At 34.9% G+C, this 19719-nt stretch overlaps 1 protein-coding gene across 3 annotated transcripts in view; it reads right to left on the bottom strand.

Annotated features, from left to right (window-relative positions):
• LOC137391833 (serine/threonine-protein phosphatase 4 regulatory subunit 1-like) overlaps positions 1–19719 on the bottom strand; it is a 41107-nt gene that overhangs the window by 16613 nt on the left and 4775 nt on the right. For 2 of the 3 annotated variants that reach the window (XM_068078374.1, XM_068078373.1), the window contains exons 3-7: positions 15637–15748; positions 15434–15537; positions 12768–12919; positions 11637–11697; positions 2700–2788 (exon numbers count right to left, since the gene is read on the bottom strand). In XM_068078374.1, the coding sequence (XP_067934475.1) occupies positions 2700–2788; positions 11637–11697; positions 12768–12919; positions 15434–15537; positions 15637–15748 (518 nt within the window). Of the gene's footprint in view, positions 1–2699; positions 2789–3076; positions 3120–11636; positions 11698–12767; positions 12920–15433; positions 15538–15636; positions 15749–19719 lie in introns of those variants that run through there. The other variant, XM_068078375.1, reaches the window with a different exon arrangement.

A 19719-nucleotide genomic window follows, 5' to 3' on the forward strand; every position in this document is an offset into this window, starting at 1 on the left:
ACGGTCAATTAAAAGTGGTCAATCAGGATTAGGGAACTTGCTTATGTATACATGGCCAGGCTTCAAAGGGGTAAAAGATGTTGCTAGTAGATGAAAAAGATGGTAACCATTCTTTGGTAAGTGGCTACTCAAATCTGACCGAGGCTTGCACCTGATAATACTTTCTTACCAATTGCTCTAAATGTGTTTTGAACACAGATTAAAATACTCTTGCAAAAGAAAAGTCCCACAATAACCAACGAAATCGCATAATAAATATCGATAGAAAATCCTACCAGGACAAGTTACCTGTTCGATCTTAACCCTTTCACTGCCGAGCATGTACAAATTTGGGTATCTGCTAAGTGCCAGCCATTTTACCGAAAATTGCCGATATTGCTTCATGATATGTAAACAGTATTTTTTTCCAATTTCCATCTCTATTTACAACAATTTTGTTACATATTTCAATTTGCTAATATATTAGCCATCATTGCTATGCAAAAATTCAATGGATCTATACTTTGTGCGATGATAAAGCTGTGTGATGCTATGATCGATGCAAAGCTAAAACTATCTTCCATGTTTCTTACTCTAACAAAATTATTACTTTCACCATTCTCAGAGACAGTGCTGCTGCTTTAATTTTCAGTATAATCACGAAAATCTGAATCTGAAATGGCTATAATGTCATCAACATTACTAATTACCTGTTTTCTGACTCGCGCGCGGTAATTAATGAACTCACACAAAAAAATGTTCGTTATTAAATTAGAAATTCTCTATCAAAAGTTTAAAATTGCTTCGTTATTTTAGGCTAATTTTATAGACAAACCTTCGGACAACACTGTCAATTTCATAAAAGTCTTAAAGACCGTGGGTTATGCTGTCAAGGAATAATAAAATGAGGTAACTACGCAATTGCAGGGAAAGTCGCAATAATGCGTCTACGGCAGTCGTCCCACGAAAACGCATTTATGCGTCTACGGCAGTGAAAGGGTTAACAACTTGTTTTGGCTTTTATTCAAATCATAAAATAAACCACTAATTTCCAGTTTCAAGTTCAGTGCATGGAACGTAAAAGGCCGACATCTATCTATCTAACACGCTTGTAAAGCTCAACCAATTATTGGGAGGATAACTTGGGTTAACAGCATAAATGGTTTCATATTTTATGTCAGTGTCATTGGTCTGTACCAATGATTTAAAATGAGTTGAGCCTAAGTCTATGCACAATGAGAGCTGCAATCACATAGTGGGTTTCTGAGTCTCCTGACAGATCATTTTTTTATGCTTTGAATCTACTCTGATATCAACTCTCTCACCATCAACACACCAATCAACACTCAATAGAAATGCGGAAGCTCAGTGCAGGGCGATTCATTTAAAGCATGATTTTTAGGCACGTAGTAAAACTTGCATAACTTGATATGTATTCAACCTTTAAATCATGCTCTATTTTTTTTTTATTGTAAAGCATGCAACAACCCAAAACAATCATAGCACCTGCGGCAGAAACAATGACCTTATCATACACGAGCTTGCATTAGGCTACGAATGGCAGACTATTACTTAAAACTCTAAGAGCTGACATACTGCGTCAACTTGTAAAACAACCAAAATAATACATTGCACACTGATATGACAGCCCTGATCCAGTTCTCTCCATAGAAAACTCTTAATCCGTCTACATGCACTACTAATGAATCTCGATCAGCGCTATTAAAAAGGCAATCGTCTCCTGTAGGCTGTAGCCATACCCACAATGAGAGATAGCTCACATATATGTGTGATAATTCATAGCACGACATCAATTTTGTAGCATTTTGACTATTAAAGTCTCAATGTTATCACATGTATTGTAGAAACGTGTACCGCCACCAGATAAAAGAGAGGTCACAATTTTACAGTCGTAGAAAGAATTGAGGATAGTAGGACGATAGCATTCTACTGTTATCATATGGAGCACTCTTGGGATGGGACAAAGAAGTAATGTCATGTGTTATATTTAATAGTTTTTGTACTGATTCTAAACACTTACTTTCAACTGCCATTCAGAATGAAAAATGGCAGTCGGGCTCGGCAACCTGAAGTACAAAGGCATTTTTATTTGTCTTTCTAACAGAAGATGGTTTAATAACAGTTTATGTATTTAGACGCGAGTGAAATGGCATGTTAAGAGCAAATCAGAATTTTTTGTTCATAAAAATCACTCGGTGAGGCGGTGAGTTGATGTAGGCCTAAGTACTCCATTACTAATGTTCTATGGAACTCTTTTGGTATGTGCTGGTCATCTGGCAGAAACCAGTTGGACCACTGGGCGATCGTGGCATGCTAGAAAAAGGAATTTGGGAATTGAAATAGAAGTTTTTAAAGACCCCGAGCCATTTCTCTTGTAATTGCAAATGAAAGACCAGATGAGTGGATGGATGCTGACAAGAGATAGTTCAAACAACGCTATGCAAAGTCGTATGCTACGCTAAGACGCAGCAATCCGCAATGCCCTACTTTTATAAAATTAACCTTTTGTCATTCACGAACAGTTCCATTATAATTTAATAGTGGCCCATGACAGGAATAGTTCCATTTAATTGGTAGCACTGCTAGTTGGTTCCTTGTAACAGGGATACATGTGACACCGACATTCACCATAAAGTATAGCAAACACCACTTCACCGGACTATAGTGGATGGGGACAAACAAAAAAGCATTGTACATACCGAAACAGCTTCTGTGCGATGCTCCTCTGCGAGCATTTCTGGAAGGAAGAGGTCCATTAAAACTGGACATATTAGCTCCTCAACATCAACTGCAAACAACAAGTAAACTGATACCGAAAGCCTAAAAATCACAGATAAGTACTGAGAGTAGATGAATTCATGATTTAGATGTGTGAAGTGAAGATGGATGTCACGGCACACATTATAGATTATGGGTGTTAGATTACCACGTTAGATAGACCACTAATAAGTTTCCACCATGTATAATTCACAGTAAGGATAAAGAGGTAAGTGCAGTAGCTGTAGAGCAAAATATGGTAGACTGACAGATGCCAAGAAATAACTCTAGCTGAGGAAATGAAATGCAAGAGACTCACCAAAACAACAGACCCAATGAGGGAGAGCAGTTGATGCTAGTGTCAAGAGCTAGTAACTAGCCTAGAAATGAGCTAGCGATAACAGTTCTCTAAATGATGATGAATAATAAAGAGGCAACCAATGCGAATGATAAGGCCAGCTTTGACAGTGTCAAATCACAGTTGTTTACTCCATTACAATAGTTTCTAAAGATGGATCAGTGCACAACAGTTCATGACCTTAAACTAGCTCTACTTGTATCTAAGGCGATTTGAACATAACAAATGATTCCGCCTGCCACTACCCTACTAAGAGCTGAGCTGTCACACAAAGAGTGGCAAACATCCACGCATTCCTAAATAAAAAATGAAACGAATAACAGCACTTGATACCTTCATCAAAACACATCTATTATTTACCCAAGCGCTACTCATGCCTGTGGCGGAGCAAGGGCTAGTTCTGGCAATATCCAAAATAGTTGTCCTGTTGGACTGAAATACAAACTTTGTCTTATAAATATCTATGACACACATGACCCCCTGCACGACGAGACACGGTCAAACTCATGCTAAGGAAACAATAATTGTAACCACAACTACTGATTGACACAAGTATGCATGCCTGTTAGGTATGTTACAAGTTACAAAGCCAGTTTTAGACTAATCTGTTTTGCACTGTGTGGCTAACCTATTAACCACCAGAATATTCTAGATTTATTATATCCGACCGATGTCAATCTCACAACTTTGATTTTAAAGGTTCAATGCCGGCTTACAAAATTATGTATTGTCAGTGGCACATAGCATTGCAGCATGGTGTTTCAATAATATCTCTGTGTAATTACAACCAAATACTAGATTTTATTAATAATTTGAATTAAATCGAGAGAAAACTCGCAATATTTGCAAAATATCGACTGAAAACAGCTGTGAGACTACGGCATTGAATTAAAATCACTTTTTCAAGCCAAATCATCCAACAATTTTTAAAATTTCCATTCAGTTACCTGCTTCGATCAAGCCGGCATGTGCAGAAGATCGATGTCTGAAGACATTCACTAATCACCAGACTCTTAACTCTTTGGCTAAGGGAACGACAAAAATGTTGTTTATCGGTTGCGTGGGGAAGCAACATTTATGTCGCTTTCGGTAGACGTTTATAAAGCTGTCGCCTAATAACGTTAAACAAAGGATATGAATGCTAGTAAGTTTTAAATATCATCAGCAAAATATTAGTCGATGAAATACTATATGAAACAATTATCTGAGAGACATGATAAAAGCTAAAGAAATCGCGCATCCTTGGAAAAGAATAAAAATTGGAAAGACCAGTCAACATCGGCTCAACGTTTAAAACCGTAAAATAAAAATTTACTTGATCCTGAGATCGTTAGTGATATTTTGTCTGATTAGAATAAAAATAATTCAGATGATAGAAGTGATGTAAACTTTTTGGACTTTTAATATACTTGGAATATACAGAGAAAAACGATCGTTATGGTAGCTCACACGGCTACGTTATAGCGTTGGACTCTACCAAAAGGAATGCTTCCAAGCATTTCATACAGAAAAGCTGTGCATGGTTGTAGTTTTTTGTAGTAGTAGATATGTATACCAATGTTGTTATTTTATATTATAAAATATTATATTAGCTCACAAATATTATTCCTAAAACAAATCTTTCATGATCTTATATAACATGTGTGTGTACATATATATTTTATCAGTCAAACTGCGCCTGAGGAGTGCATCGCACGAAACAAATTGGTAGAGGCTTTAGTAAAATTTTACTTATCTCTTTTATTATTCTATACTCCGCTAATTATCTTTTAGGTTTTTAGTGTGGAGTTCTCTTGTTATGTTTTTGCTCTTGCTTTTAATATATATATATATATTAAAAGCAATATAATATTAATATATATATCTTGAAAGCATTTAAATACCGTAAAACCTCTAATTGAACGCCATGGTGCTCTATTTTTCAACCTTTTTTTTCTATAATGGCGGTCAATTGGAGACAGCGTTTAAATAGAGGCTGGCGGTCTAGTTTTCAAATGGCTCATCAGAATTTTCAGAAAATAAATTTAGCCCTGCTACGGGCGACGTGAATGTCGCCTATATTTTGCCCTCTTTTTCCGGTAGAGCGATATTAAACATTTTGAATGCAATAAATCTGCCAACTTACCTCTAATTCGTCAAAGATCTCTTAATAAATGTGCATTGAGAAACTGAGAAATATCTCTACTAGTTGATATCTATTGCTTGAAATTGACCTGCGATAATATTATAGCCTGTGTCCTTCTTTGAAATTTGTTGGAATTTTCAATTTCTATTTCATTCTAAATTTGAAGGCTAGCTGCAGGGATGCTATTAAATAACATGCTATAAATCTGCATATTTATAAGTTATACAACAATAATCTAGCAAATGATACAAATATATAGTCATGCACAAGTGACATAAACGAACCAACCTAATATTACATGCAGACACAAAAATTTACTTTTTTAAAACAAAAATATTTTCATCGTTTGCTCGGGTAGCTGCATTCTGATTGTTTCTTTCGATGGAATGAACATTTTCTAGTTGTCTAATACCTTCCACAATATCTTCAGGCCTAAACTCTTTTTCTGCACTGCTGAACTAGTCGATATTAGTGTCTAAACAACTTTTGGCAGAGCAAAACTTTCACGCGCTGTATTTAGGATTAATGCAACGCGTAAAAGTTTGCTTGCTAAACGTAACCTTTGGTCCAAAACTTGTGAACCGGTTTTCATATGCATGCTCTTCGAAGTATTAGGACTGCGTTGCACAAGGAACTATTATTGGCCTGAGACAGTAGGTATTTCTATGGCGTTGCTTTCGAAGTTCCATCTACCATCATAAATTTGAACCGTTTTTATATAGGTTCATGTACTTCGAAGTATCAGGACCGCGCTAAACAAGGAACCACTATTAGCCTGAGATAGTACTCATTTCTACAGCATTGCTTTATAAGTTCATCTATCATCATAAATTTAAGCCGGCTTTTTTATATGTAGGCTACTTCGAAGCAGAAAGACCGCATTACACAGAGAGCTACTACTAGCCTGAGACCGTTATTGGTTATTGCTATGGTGCAGCTTTCAAAGTTTTTCCGAAAAAAACGAAAAGCTTCGAAGTTGGACAACAAGAGAATTGATTGTTATTGATATACATGATTCACTATTAATACGATTTTGTGGAAACTTTTCTACTGATCAGTTGATATTATGGGCTGGTAAAAATCAAATAATGTCAAAGTGGCAGTCAAATGGAGGTGGCGTTCAATCGGAGAGTGGCGGTCTATTTTTCAACCCTTCTCTAAGGATGGCAGTCAATTGGAGGTGGCGTTAAAATAGAGGTGGCGTTAAAATAGAGGTGGCGTTACAATAGAGGTGGCGTTACAATAGAGGTGGCGTTACAATAGAGGTTTTACAGTAAATGTACTAAAAAATTCAGCAAGGACGTCATACGCTTCACATGACCGGGTCAAATCTCATTGGTTAAGCTACTTGCCAAGACGATGCATCATTCAGTAGCATCTGAACGTGTAGCAAATATCTACATGTCAGCAATATCATGCGCCGGCGATAAATTTCATTGGCGTGTGTGTGGTCAGGCCGTAACTATAAACTGATACCTTATACCCTACAGGATGAATTTATTCGCGGAGTTATATTTCGCGAAAATTGTCTTTTCATGCATATTCGCGGATGAATTTATTCGCGGCTGAAAACTGCCACTCTCTAGGAAAAGTTAACTCTATTGCGGCTAGTAATAGATATTCCTACGCATGCGCACACCGCGTGTTCCGGTTTATATTTAACTTACAATTGCGGGGCGATCATGCTATTCCACGGTAAACAATTTTTGCTGCGTCCAGAGGTTTTCACGAATATTCATCGCTTTGGAGGCCTTTGATAAGCCAACAACTTGTGGTAAGTAATGAGTTTTTTACATTTACTAAATTAGTTAAATTTTACTTTGGTTCTTCGGTAAAACGCAATACTAATTTTTTCCATCCCTACTGCTTCATTATTTGTTTTAGTGTGAGAGAGATTTTTCATCATACACCGAAGAACAATGATTGCAAGGGTGGTAGATGTCATTCTTAGAAGATCACCAATCATTCAGGGAGGTCTGGAAATTGAGGTTAAAGTGACCGCAGCTACTTACGAGAAGAATATATCTGTTTTTAAAAAGGGAACGAAAACGCCTTTACGAGCACAAATCTTTGGCCAACCGGCAGAACTTTGCAATAGTAAGCCACGAGGAGGGTTCTGATGATAACTTCCTTACCAGCCATGTAGTAGCGAGAGAATCGCCTTCAACACATACCCAAGACAGTGACAGCGACAGAGCTGCTATTACCAAAATATCTAGTCAGAAAGCACCATTACACGCTAGTATTCACATATCAAGAGTACCAGTTTAATTTCATTGCTAGACAACCGCCATATGGACTAAACTGTTTATATTTACTCCATTCATCTTTTGTAAAATTTTATTTGTATTTGAAACATTTTATTTGTACACTCAAGTTTGTAATAAATTATAATATATCTATACATGAAATAAAATATATAATTTAATCATGTTTGCTACAGCGATATCAAGGAGTTGTTGTCGATGAAGAGGTCTAGGTTGACTGGTTGCCTCTCTGCCAATATTCCTGCCTTGATGAATATTATTACTACTTGTCTCTAGTTTTCGTAGTCAATCTGCAATAAACACAAAAAAGAAAAAATATTAACGAGTGTTGAGGAAGTACAAAAACAATAGCTGAAGTATTTGATGAGAGCGATCAGTTTTTAAACAAAAGAATTAACTAATGCAGTTGATTATGGAAAAACGTATCTGCACTGCAAATCAAATACATACCATAATGTTCAGATCAGAATCATGATCGTCCTTGACTTCGGTATTAGAAATTGATGGAGTTGATTCTAACGTAAAAAGACTAGGAGAGCTTTTTTGCTATGCTGAAGCCATGCCGAATAACTTGTAAAAACCTTGAATAATTTTGTAGTTTGACGCAATAGCAATAAAGCTCGAAGGCTGGCGATGATTTTAAAGAAGTTTTGGAACTCGGCTACGTTTAGTACTTCTGCCTCGCGGCTATTTTCGCGATGACGCCATTCTGCATATCGTGTGACAACCTCGAATAATTTTGTAAATAAATGTGATGCATTGCCAATGGTGTTAGCTCAAAGCTCAGGCAATGATTTTAAAAATGTTTTGGAACTCAATTACGTTTAATATTTACATTAAAAACTAGGCTAGCGAATAGTTTTAAATTTGATGCAGTAGTTATTCTCTCTTGTGATTAAAAATAGAACTAATTATTCACTGAATTTAATAATTCGCGGGATTGACTGTGGGCGAAATCGCGAATTTTTATGACCAACGAATATTTTCATCCTGTAGGGTAACATTGCTGGTTAGGTATTACTAGCAATAATCTCATTTTTCTTGTGAATTTTTATTTGTAATTTTATTTATAAGCTTATACAGTTCTTTTCATGATGCCTTATACATAATCACACGTGTAATAACAAAATTAAGCTAATTCAACTGGTAGTCTAGCAATGGTTGGTAAGTAACATTGACATTGGTAGTTTACATGTTTATGTATATGTCTGAAAAATGGCCTTCTCACATCACAGTCAAGAGCACACTTCGCAAGTGTTTTTATTTGCTTAACATTAAAATCATTAATGAAAACATAATATCGTGGTTATATCGTTATAAGTATATGAAATCATTATGAAAACATAATATCATGGTTATATCGTTATAAGTATATGAAATCATTATGAAAACATAATATCATGGTTATATCGTTATAAGTATAAGTAACAGTAAACTCTCTCAGTAAAACAATTAACAACAACTTTATTTATGGATTAATAGTACTCTGTTAATTTAGTATTTTCCCTGAACTTTTGCTTTCTGCATTTCGGTCTTTTACAAAGCTATTGATAATGCATCTACATGTACTTCAATATTATGCGTAAATAAATTAACATAGGTATTTATTGCTAGGTTTGTAGGTAGTGGAACAAACTAAATATAAGAAAAAAAAATATTGTTTTGACATACGAAATAAATCTCAGAATAGATTAAATTGTTATGGAGCGGTTGTTATAGATGGTTTGTTCCTTACCTTGCTGTCATCAATACTGAAAAAGCTATACAAATAGTTTAAATAAAAATTAATACTAAATTAATAAAATTATTATTCATAAATATATTTATGAAAATTAATATTCATAAAGATATCACACAAAAAAACTTAACAAAAACCCCTTGCCCTTGAACTCATCTACGTTTTTCAAGTTCTATTTTAATCAGATTACAAGATATAAAATACTTTTTCATCAGCGCGTTACAAACATCTTTTTTTCTTATTACTATCACTTTATTTAGGATAAATGATTACAGTAATTTTACATTAAGTTACATCACACCGCCAATCTGATAAAAGTATTCATGCGATGGATTATTTGAATAAATACCAGAATAACTCAATGCAAACCTTCAGATGCACCAAGAAATTTTTACTCCTGGTTTCACAATAGCTCACCAACACGCAATGTAAATTTAATTGACAAACTCAGCACAAAATGCTTAAAATTCCAAACAGTTTGAAGTTAAGCCTAAAAAACGGTATAAAAGTTGAAACTAAAAACTAAAATAGTTAAAATTTTATGAACCATGCACTTTGACATTCATCACGCTAATTAGTAATCAAAGGTACCTAACGAGGCATATATCTATATATTTCTCAAAATATGTGTGTATGTGTGTCCCTCCAGCCATAGCTAATATCAGAATAGCTTATCTGGACAATGCTTACGCAACGTCCATGACTTACAGTCATTAGAAGCCTAGCGCTTATTAACTAGCTTACTGGAATTTTCCATTAACAATATGCCAGGCTAATAGTGGTAGGTGAACAAGTCATAAGCAACTCTCATCACTTTTCATTGTTTATAAGCTGATTGGTAATACCATTTTCCATTGGCAAAGTGCCAGGTTAATAGCAAGTAGTAGGCAGCTCTCATCACTTTTCATTGTTTACAAGCTGATATGTAATACCATTTTCCATTGGCAATGTGCCAGGCTAATAGCAAGTAGTAGGCAACTCTTGTCACTTTTCATTGTTTATAAGCTAATTTTTAATACCCGGGCAACACCGGTAGGCACAACTAGTATCCATACATATATAATCTCAGAGTTTGTTGTCGTCTGTTCAGATGTCTGTCTGTCCAGTTATAGCTATTAAAATCTTGGAAGGAAAAGCTCGCTGTGTGGTGGATTTCAACTCACATAGATTGCAACTGCAAGTTTCAAATCACGCATTTAACTACTGAGCTATAATGGTCCATAGCATTCTATCTCTCTTGACATATACCATATGCCCACAGTAAATGTGCACTTTTGCTTACTAACTCATACTACCTTTTGCATTTGTCAGTTTAATTCTTTTTCAACTTATAGTAAGACCGGCAATAGTTTACTTAGAAGTATTAGCTCATAAAATGATCTGTATGACCATAATTATTTAGACAAACTTCAAAAGTTAATGTGTAAATAAATAAAATAAAAGAGAAACAAATAAGGCCTACATTCACAACCAAACAAATGAAAACAAACCAACAAACAAGCTATGTATCGTCAGAATCAAAGAAGCGATAGATAACTTTATTTCACACGCACGCACACACTTCTATGCACGAATTGTTATTGTTAATTCAACATATTCAGGATTTTTATGTTGTTGTCTCAGCTCGTATTAATTGTATCATTACCAAATCATATTTTATTGTAATCGTAGCAAAACAAACTTAATTTAGCTATTACTCGTCAACTATTTCACATTTATATTTGAACACTGTTATAACTGTTTTATTTTGTTTCTTAATTAATTTGACCTGCACAAAACATTTTCCTCATGATATAAAACTTGAAAGTTACAGTTGTTTTACAAAGTTTGAAAACCTTTAGTTGTTTTATATTTTCTCTTAATTTGTTTAAACCACAAAGAGTTAAGAGCTACAATTATGAGACTGGACTTTTACAATATTCAATCAGCACTCAACATAATTGTCACTAAGAAACTCAACACGGAATGTTAAAATCTTAACAAATATAAGGGCTACTTGTAAAAATCTGAATGTAGCATTGAGAATTCCGTGAAACTCATAGATGTAGATCAGAATACATCAATTTTAAAAATTACATGTACTTCATTAAATACATTGGGCAATCTAGTAAAAGTGACATTTGCAAGATAGGCGATAAATTTTGTTCCCTGAGACTGAGAAAAGTCACGTCATACATGTATATGTAATGTATATATATGCCACAATACCAGTTTTTTACACCGCTGGGAATCAAAATTGAGCTCTAATCTATTATGCGTAATATTACATTACGAACAAACTACAAATTTGTTGATGTCTATTCTGATCGTTGAGGTCACTGAGCGGTAAAAGATTATAACACACCTTTGATATAGTATACGAAGCAATTCTTCAGACTTTAACTCTCTTACCTTGGTCTATCAGACGATTTTCCAGAAGAATTATTAATGCGGACTGTGTGGTTTTTCGAACCTGCAAAGTACGTCAACAATTTAAAGTAAGTCAACAATTCAAAGTAAGTCAACAAGTAATTTAAAGACAACAAAATAAAGACAAACAGCTGATATCACAGCTAAACAGCAAGAAAGATCTCCAGAATTAAAAGTGAAGCAATGCTACCATTGCAAGCACAATGAAATGGGAATTCCAAGAATCACGTGGTGAGGTTCTTCCATTTGGTAAGGGCGCCATTTTGTATAGCAAAGCTCTTTATGACAGCGATTATAATGATGTGGCTAAGAAGAGTTACCTATTTATATGAAGTCTGGTGAATAAAAAAAATAGTTGCTTCGCCTTCTTATAAGCTGGACTTATAAGAAGGCGAAGTTATTTCCAGACATAACTGTCAATTTGAGCAAAAACTTATTAACTTCACCACTGCTGAAAGTCAATGGCAGAATGAGTAACTAGACTTTCAGCAGTGGTGAAGTCTAGTTGAGAAGCAAACTAGCTCTAGCAAACAACTCAAGAAGTGTAGCAAACTAGCTCTAGCAAACTACTCCAGAAGTGTAGCAAACTAGCTCTAGCAAACTACTCAAGAAGTGTAGCAAACTTCACTTCTTGAGTAGTTTGCTCATGATTTGATGACCGAAAAAGTATCGCCTTCCTCCTTTGTTAACAACTACTACAATCAGCAGCTGTCTTCTAAGGAGCCATGATTTCAAATAAAAAAGGGTATGAGACATGGTTTAGTACTAATCGAGCAACAATCTAACTGTTTAAGAAAAAATTACATATGTAATAGCAGTTGAAAACAAGTTGTCACTGTAGTTAAGTGTACTGCAGTCAATAACTTGCATGCGCAGCTAGATAAAAATTCTCATTGGAAAGCTGCGCATAATAAAAACAGCCTTATAAACCAAAGAGCAGTCGGGCATTCCATTTTTCTTTTCTCACATGAATAATCCAGCTGGGGGATCGCTAGTGTAATGCATATGAAAAAAGTCCTTGTCGCAGAGAGAGTACCAAATAAATCCTAGACAATATTGTTTAGTTGCGATTATATTGGCAAGTTAATCAAAACATAGTTCAAGAGAACTCGCCTGATTATGTGTGTCATGAAGGCAGCGCACAAGAGAAGGAAGTATCGCTGTGGATAAAGCATTTGACAGACCTTCTATGTGAGGGGAGTTAGCAACGCAGTAATCTGCTATGTGAGGTATATGTTCAGCGACCTCTGTTCGGACACTAGGCTCTACATAATATATCAAGCCAAGTTGCCACCGATATACACAGTATAACCACAGTATAAACAACACCTATTAAGGATGCAACATGTCGCAAAGGACTAGCTGCTATGTAAAATGTCAAGCTGCTAATGTGAAATACATAAGCACTTTAGCAAAAATTAAAACAAGATAAAATAGCGAATATTAGAACAGTCATACCTCGACATACGAGAGTCCCGACGTACGAGTGTCCCGAAGTACTAGTGTCCCGACGTACGAGTGTCCAGACGTACGAAAAAATCGAGATACGAGCAGAGTTTCGAGCAAGTTTCTTACTTGAGATACGAGCCGGTTCTCAATGGCCACTATATGCCCAATTATATGAAAAGCTGCTTTGGAGAACAGCGTCGCTCACTTTTTTTCCTCAAATTAGTTTGAAAAAAGTTTTAAAAAGGTTGGCTAAAAGTTATAGTGAACATGAGGCAAAAGTACCAACCCAATTACCAAACTGATAATAAACAATCAAGACAACAAAATTGTAATTGAGTAAAAGATAAAAATTTAGCTTCAAGTGTGTGTTTAATAAGCTAATTTCATTTAAAGAATAGAGAAGGCATAATATTATGATGCCTTATTAGTTATCTTGAGGTGTTGACTGATGTTCTAAAAAAAGAATCGAGGAGATTGACCCATTAGAAGCCGAGATATAGCCAGCCAAACACAGGTCTACCTAATAAAGAATCAGAGGAAAACCCTTCAAAAATCCCGAAAACTGTGACGTATAAAATCGACTTAATGTTCATGTGCCGGAGTTGCGCACCTTTACCCCCGTTACGTATAATGATTGTTTTGGCTACGAGATGTGAAACGCTTCTCGCGATAGTAAATAATTTACAGACTAGCTCTGGTTTCTCAGGAAAATCAAGCAAACATTGAGTGGTAAAGGCATTTGCCCACAACCCCTAGCCATGATTTTTCAAAACAGAAGAGCAGATTTTGACTTTTGTGCTTCAAATATTAACTCGATATCCACGGATATGCTCCGAAGATCCTCTGTTCAACGAACGGCGCGTGTATAGTCTATATGCGACATCCGCGATTGCAGTTCGTTTAGAATAAAAAATGGGAATGTGAATTTTTGTTCATTCATCATTTTTCTACTGTGTATCTACTGCAGCATTCAGTTGATTTTCATGATTATCGTCACTATTAACAAACTGTAAGTTCACTACAGCCATAATCTTAAAAAGAATAACTTGACCGTGCTGCTCTTGCTGTAAGAAAAGAAAACGATAACTTTTGATTTTTCTATTGATCTATTATCTTATCTATGATTATTTTTTATGATTAATATAATAATCATAATGCATATTATACAAAATAATAATATAACTGCTTATAGAATAAATGATGTAACTAATATAATTTGTAGAAAATTCCAAATGATAACCGAGATTGATGATTGATTTAATTGATTCCATTTATTAGCTATAGTTAAAAAAATCTGAACAACGCTAAAGAGTTTGAATAGGGAAGCTAAGTAGGAGAACAACAGAATGAGCTGAACTAGCAAGATAGCGGAATGTTGCGAAATAATAGATGCGTGTAATTATTTTATTCTAAAACTAATCTACACGTCAGAGGGACTGGTTCGGAATTCTCAGAGCAATGATTGTTAGGCCCAATTTGATTGTTCTATACTTCCAGGGATTAAACCAATTAAAACGCCGTGATTGTTATAGGAGAGCGCATTAGTTGGCTTAATTGACCAATGGCACATAAGTCGATTTCATACGTCATATATTGATGATTACCAAAACACTTATGTTTTTTGGTAGACCTGTGTTTGGCTGGCTATATCTCAGCTTCTGGTTGATCAATCTCCTTGATTCTTTTTTTAGAACGTCAGTCAAAACCTCAAGATAAATAATAAAGCATAATAATATTATGTTTTCTCTATTCTTTAAGTTGAATTTAAAGTTTCTGTTGCGTAGCATCACAAAAGTTTAGTGTATCGAATGGGTTGCTGTCAAGTCTCTCTCAGACTGCCATTAGTCGCAATAACTGTCTCAAAGGTAAAAACTTACTGTAGTGTACATAGTAATGTTACATTTTATAGCAGATTTTAGTTAGCGTTAGTAATGTTAGTGTAGGTACTGAATTACAACAATTAAAAACATGTTTTTCTACTGCAACATCCTGTTTTATGTGGTTTTTCATAGAATGGTAACTGATTAACTTGTGTTTAGTTATTTAATAAAGGGAATAGCGTTTTGCGAGATGAGTAAATGGACATACGGGCTCAGTCTCAGAACGCATCAAGCTCGTACGTCGAGGTATGACTGTAATGAAGAAAGTTAAATTAAAAATTCACCAAAGTAGTGATATTTCAAGCGGCAAACAGGGCAACAAAAAAAAACAATAGAAAAGAGATGAAAAAAAAAACAGGACAAACATTCATAAGAATGCACTTCTGTTTGATATGAAGCATTTCATTTTAAGTTTTTATGATACACCAATCGCGCACATATTAGCATTACCTTCATCTTGAGCTAGTTTATTCAGAGCGTCCAAGACTACAGCCCGCTCTTGGCTGTCTTTGGTATTTCTAAGGACATCCAGTAGACCACCTGCTACCAGTTGCCTATAACATAGCAAGGCTGTCATAAATTCATGTTCACAGCATCAAACATTCAAACAACGTATGAATTAACACCAATTGGTAAAACATTGACGATCATACCTTGTGTAGCAGTTTTCACTGAGAATATATTGTTCTATCTTATCAATTGGAATGATTGTTTCTGGGGTATCAATATCATCAAATCCAAACTCATTGCATATATATTCACTGTCTGTAACAAGCAAAACAAGTAATCATAAGGCTAGATACAAATGTTAGCAACTGATAAACCAAAAAGGCATGCATAAACATAACAGTACCTACAGTGTATATAACCTAATCGTCCCCTTGTAACACCTTTAGTTATAGAATACAGATCCCCCTCAGGATACGATTACCCTGATATATGATTTGTTCACCTTACTATACGAATCTTATTTCACCATGTACGAATTCAACAAAATTTTTACTTGAGCTCAAATTTGGTAGTCGGTGTGCTTATTACGTAAGCCAATAAAGACATTAAAATGCTGTTCACCGAAAATTTGTTCACAACGCCTGAACAGGACACGATGACCGATTTATCTCAATTTAACCATTTCCGTGTGTAAAATGTTAATATTTTTCCATCAAAACCAGTAGCGAAGTTAAAGTCGCGATCCCTTCCATACAGAAGGCCTAGTGGTTAGACAACTTCCATTAACCTGCTTACAAAAATCCATTTCATTACAAAAACAGCATCATTTGGGTTTTCTTGCCAAATTAGATTGAAAATGTTTTAAACAGGTCTGCTGAAATGTTATAGTGAAAGTGAAGACAGAAACTGACAAATGATAAAACTTTAGTGATTAAAGGTTGAAATTTAGTGAAATAGTTAATAATACGCACATAAACGTAGCTTTAGGTATGTGTGTTTAGTAGGCAAACTTATTTAAAACAAATTTAAAGTTTTTGTTATACTGCTTATACGTAGTGATGCTCATAGCACATTGTAATGTTACATTTTCATGCAGATCATAACCAATAAATTCACGAAATATAATAAAGTTACTCTAGGTAACTATTATTAATAGTTACTAAGGTTAACATACTATTTTGTTACTAAATTTTGTACTGCACTTGTAGATGTATGTACTGTACTTATATAAAATTTTGACGGTTTCTACCAGGGGATATTTGCATTATACAATTACTATGGTTTCTATACCCCTACATACGATTTTTACATCATACGATGCCAACCTTAGAACGGATCAAAATTGTATCCTGAGGGTGCACTGTACAGTGAAAATTTCATTTGTACTAAATGAAACACAAAAGTTTTGCTCTGCCAAAAAATTGTTTGGAAGCTAATATCGACTAGTTTAGCAGCGCAGAAGAAGAGTTGAGGTTAGATGACATTGTGGAAGGTATTGAACAACCGGGAGATGTTCTTTCCATCAAAAGCAACAATCAGAACGCAGCTATCCGAGCAAACGATGCAAATATACGTTAATTTTTGTTTCTGCATGTAATATACTGTAAGTATGGTTCGTTTATGTCACTTGTTCATGAATATATATTTGTCTCATTTGATAAATTATAATTAAATAACTTATAAATTTGCAGATTTATAGCATACTATTTGATAGCATCCTTCTGGTCCTTACGATAATCTGATCTTACAAATGATCGACGCTCGTAACTCTTCTTCTATTGCACATAAAAAGCTAGTTTTGGCTGCAAACTGTAGCAAACAATTCAATGAGTGCAATGAGCCTTTATGCAACATTGGTAAATGTATATAAAATAAAAATGTCTTCAAATTTAGAACAAAATAAAAATTGAAAGCTCCAACCAATTGCAAAGCAGTACACAGGCTATAATATCATCACAGATTAATTGCAAGCAATGCATATCAACTGGTAGCGATATATCTTGGTTTCCCAATGTACATTTATTAAAAGATCTTTGACAAGTTGGAGTTAGGTTAGCAGAGTTATTGTATCCAAAAGGTGTAATATTGCTCTACCAGAAAAAGAGAACAAAATATAGGCAACATCCGCTTCGCCCGTAAAAGGGCTAAATTTATCTTCCCGAAATTCTGACGAGCCATTTGAAAAATAGACAATTTTTGACCGACCCCCAATTGACCGCCACTATGGAGGAAGGGTTGAAAAATATGGCGCCCAATTATTGAACCGGTCAATTACAGTCTATAACTGCGATTGAATAATCTTTATGCAGTAGGATGCAGAGAAAAGTGACTGGACTGGGGCAACGCTTATAAATTTTTGATAAAATTGAATATGGATGTACTAGGGTGTCTAAGCAAACAGAGTAGATGCAGACACTTGTCAAGATTAACGTCTAACAATATAAAATGTATTTTGTACATAACAGAAGATACTAGCTACATTGAATAAGGCACATTGGAACTGTTTTTTACTCTCTAGGATGAATTATAGTCAAAACCTACTGATGGAAAGTACCTTGCCTTTCGGACAATTAGCCGCTACTTTTTCTGATGTTTTGAGCCATGCGGCTTATATAAGGGGCGGCTATTCTGTGGCTTTTTCTTTCACCGCTAGGGCGCATTAACCGGAATCTCCGGTTAGTGCACTTCTAGCGGTAAAAGAAAAAACGAAACAATGCCTAACGGTAACGTTCCATTATGCACTGAATTAAAAAGCATCGATTAATACAGAACAGTGTTTAATGGGCACTGTTTCGAGCATGTGCATTAGAATTTAACGTTCGGAACAGCTCCCGAAACATGGAAACATTCGTTAACAAAGGGAGAAGCAAGTTACGCTTTATAAATTCTTTACAAAAAGGATGGAACCGTCTGGGACGACGTCCCTCTACCGAAGAGATTTGCTGAAGAGACAACTCCTCCAATCGAGTTACCCTAAATTGTTTTGGAGCAGGATTCTCCTTCAAAGATGTGAAGTTGCTGTTTATATTTTTTTTTTCAAATGACTTTTGATGTAACTGATCTGTTGCGTTTTTTGCTGTTTCGTTATCAATTTCTGTAATTTTTGGTATTGTATCTTAATGTAGAATGTTTTTGATGTTTTAAGAGCAAAACATACGAAATGTTTACTTTTTGTATTATTTGTTTTCATCATCATAGATAGAAAATCTTTTATTAAAAATAAACACGATCTATATCTACCCGTTTTTATTCATAGTATGTAGTATACAGTACAGTTTATGGTGTAAAATGTTGAAAAAAAATACTTTACTAAAGTTGTTATCTCGGCTTGGAACGGATTAAAATTTACATACAGTAATTCTAATGGGAATAATTGTTTCGGATCTCGAACAACTCGGTTTTCGAACAACCTTCTGGAACGGATTATGTTCGACAACCAAGGTTCCACTGTATACCAAATAATTTTTGATTGTAATCGTAGCGAAATAGACTATATTTAGCCATTACTCTTTAATGAGTGCACATTTATATTTAAACACCTTTACAATTTTTATTTTTCCTTCTAACTTATTTCAACGAAACACTTCTTTCAAGTTATGAAATTTTAAACTTACTTGATTGAACACCTTTACAGTTGTTTTATTTATTTTTAGTTTAGTTGCTCTGCACAAAACCATTTCCTCATGGTATGAAGTTTGAAAGTTACAGTTGTTTGACAAAATTTGAAAACCTTTACAGTTGCTTTTATTTTCTCTTTTAATTTATTTCAACTACACAAAACATTTCTCTCATGATATGTAGTTTGAAAGTTAGAATGGCCAATGTTATCATATATATGTATTAAATACAAATCAATTTTCTGTCCAAAGACTTTTTGTTACCCGAGCAAAGCCGGGTAGCACAGCTAGTATATATATAAACCTCAGTTTGTCGTCGTTATCGTCGGTAAGAATGTCTGTCTGTCCAGCTATAGCTATTAAAATCTTGGAATTGAAAGCTCGCTGCTTGCTGGATTTGAACTCAATGATTGCAACCGCAGGTTGAAAATCCAATTGTCTAACCGCCAAGTCTATGTAGGCTCTTGCAATTCATAGCTCTTACTATATAGTGTATGCACTCTTTTCTCGATTGCCCACGCTAAATGACAAATTAATTGAAACTCTATGAACTTTAGTAGCCCTATGAAACACAATGCTATCTCATCCTCGCCGTACTAGGGCTAACTTGTTTTCCGCAAAACAATATCAACAATAATTTTCATACCACTCTATACATCTATACGATAT

The sequence above is a fragment of the Watersipora subatra genome, chromosome 3 (genome assembly GCF_963576615.1).
Source record: "Watersipora subatra chromosome 3, tzWatSuba1.1, whole genome shotgun sequence".
NCBI lineage: Eukaryota > Metazoa > Bryozoa > Gymnolaemata > Cheilostomatida > Watersiporidae > Watersipora > Watersipora subatra.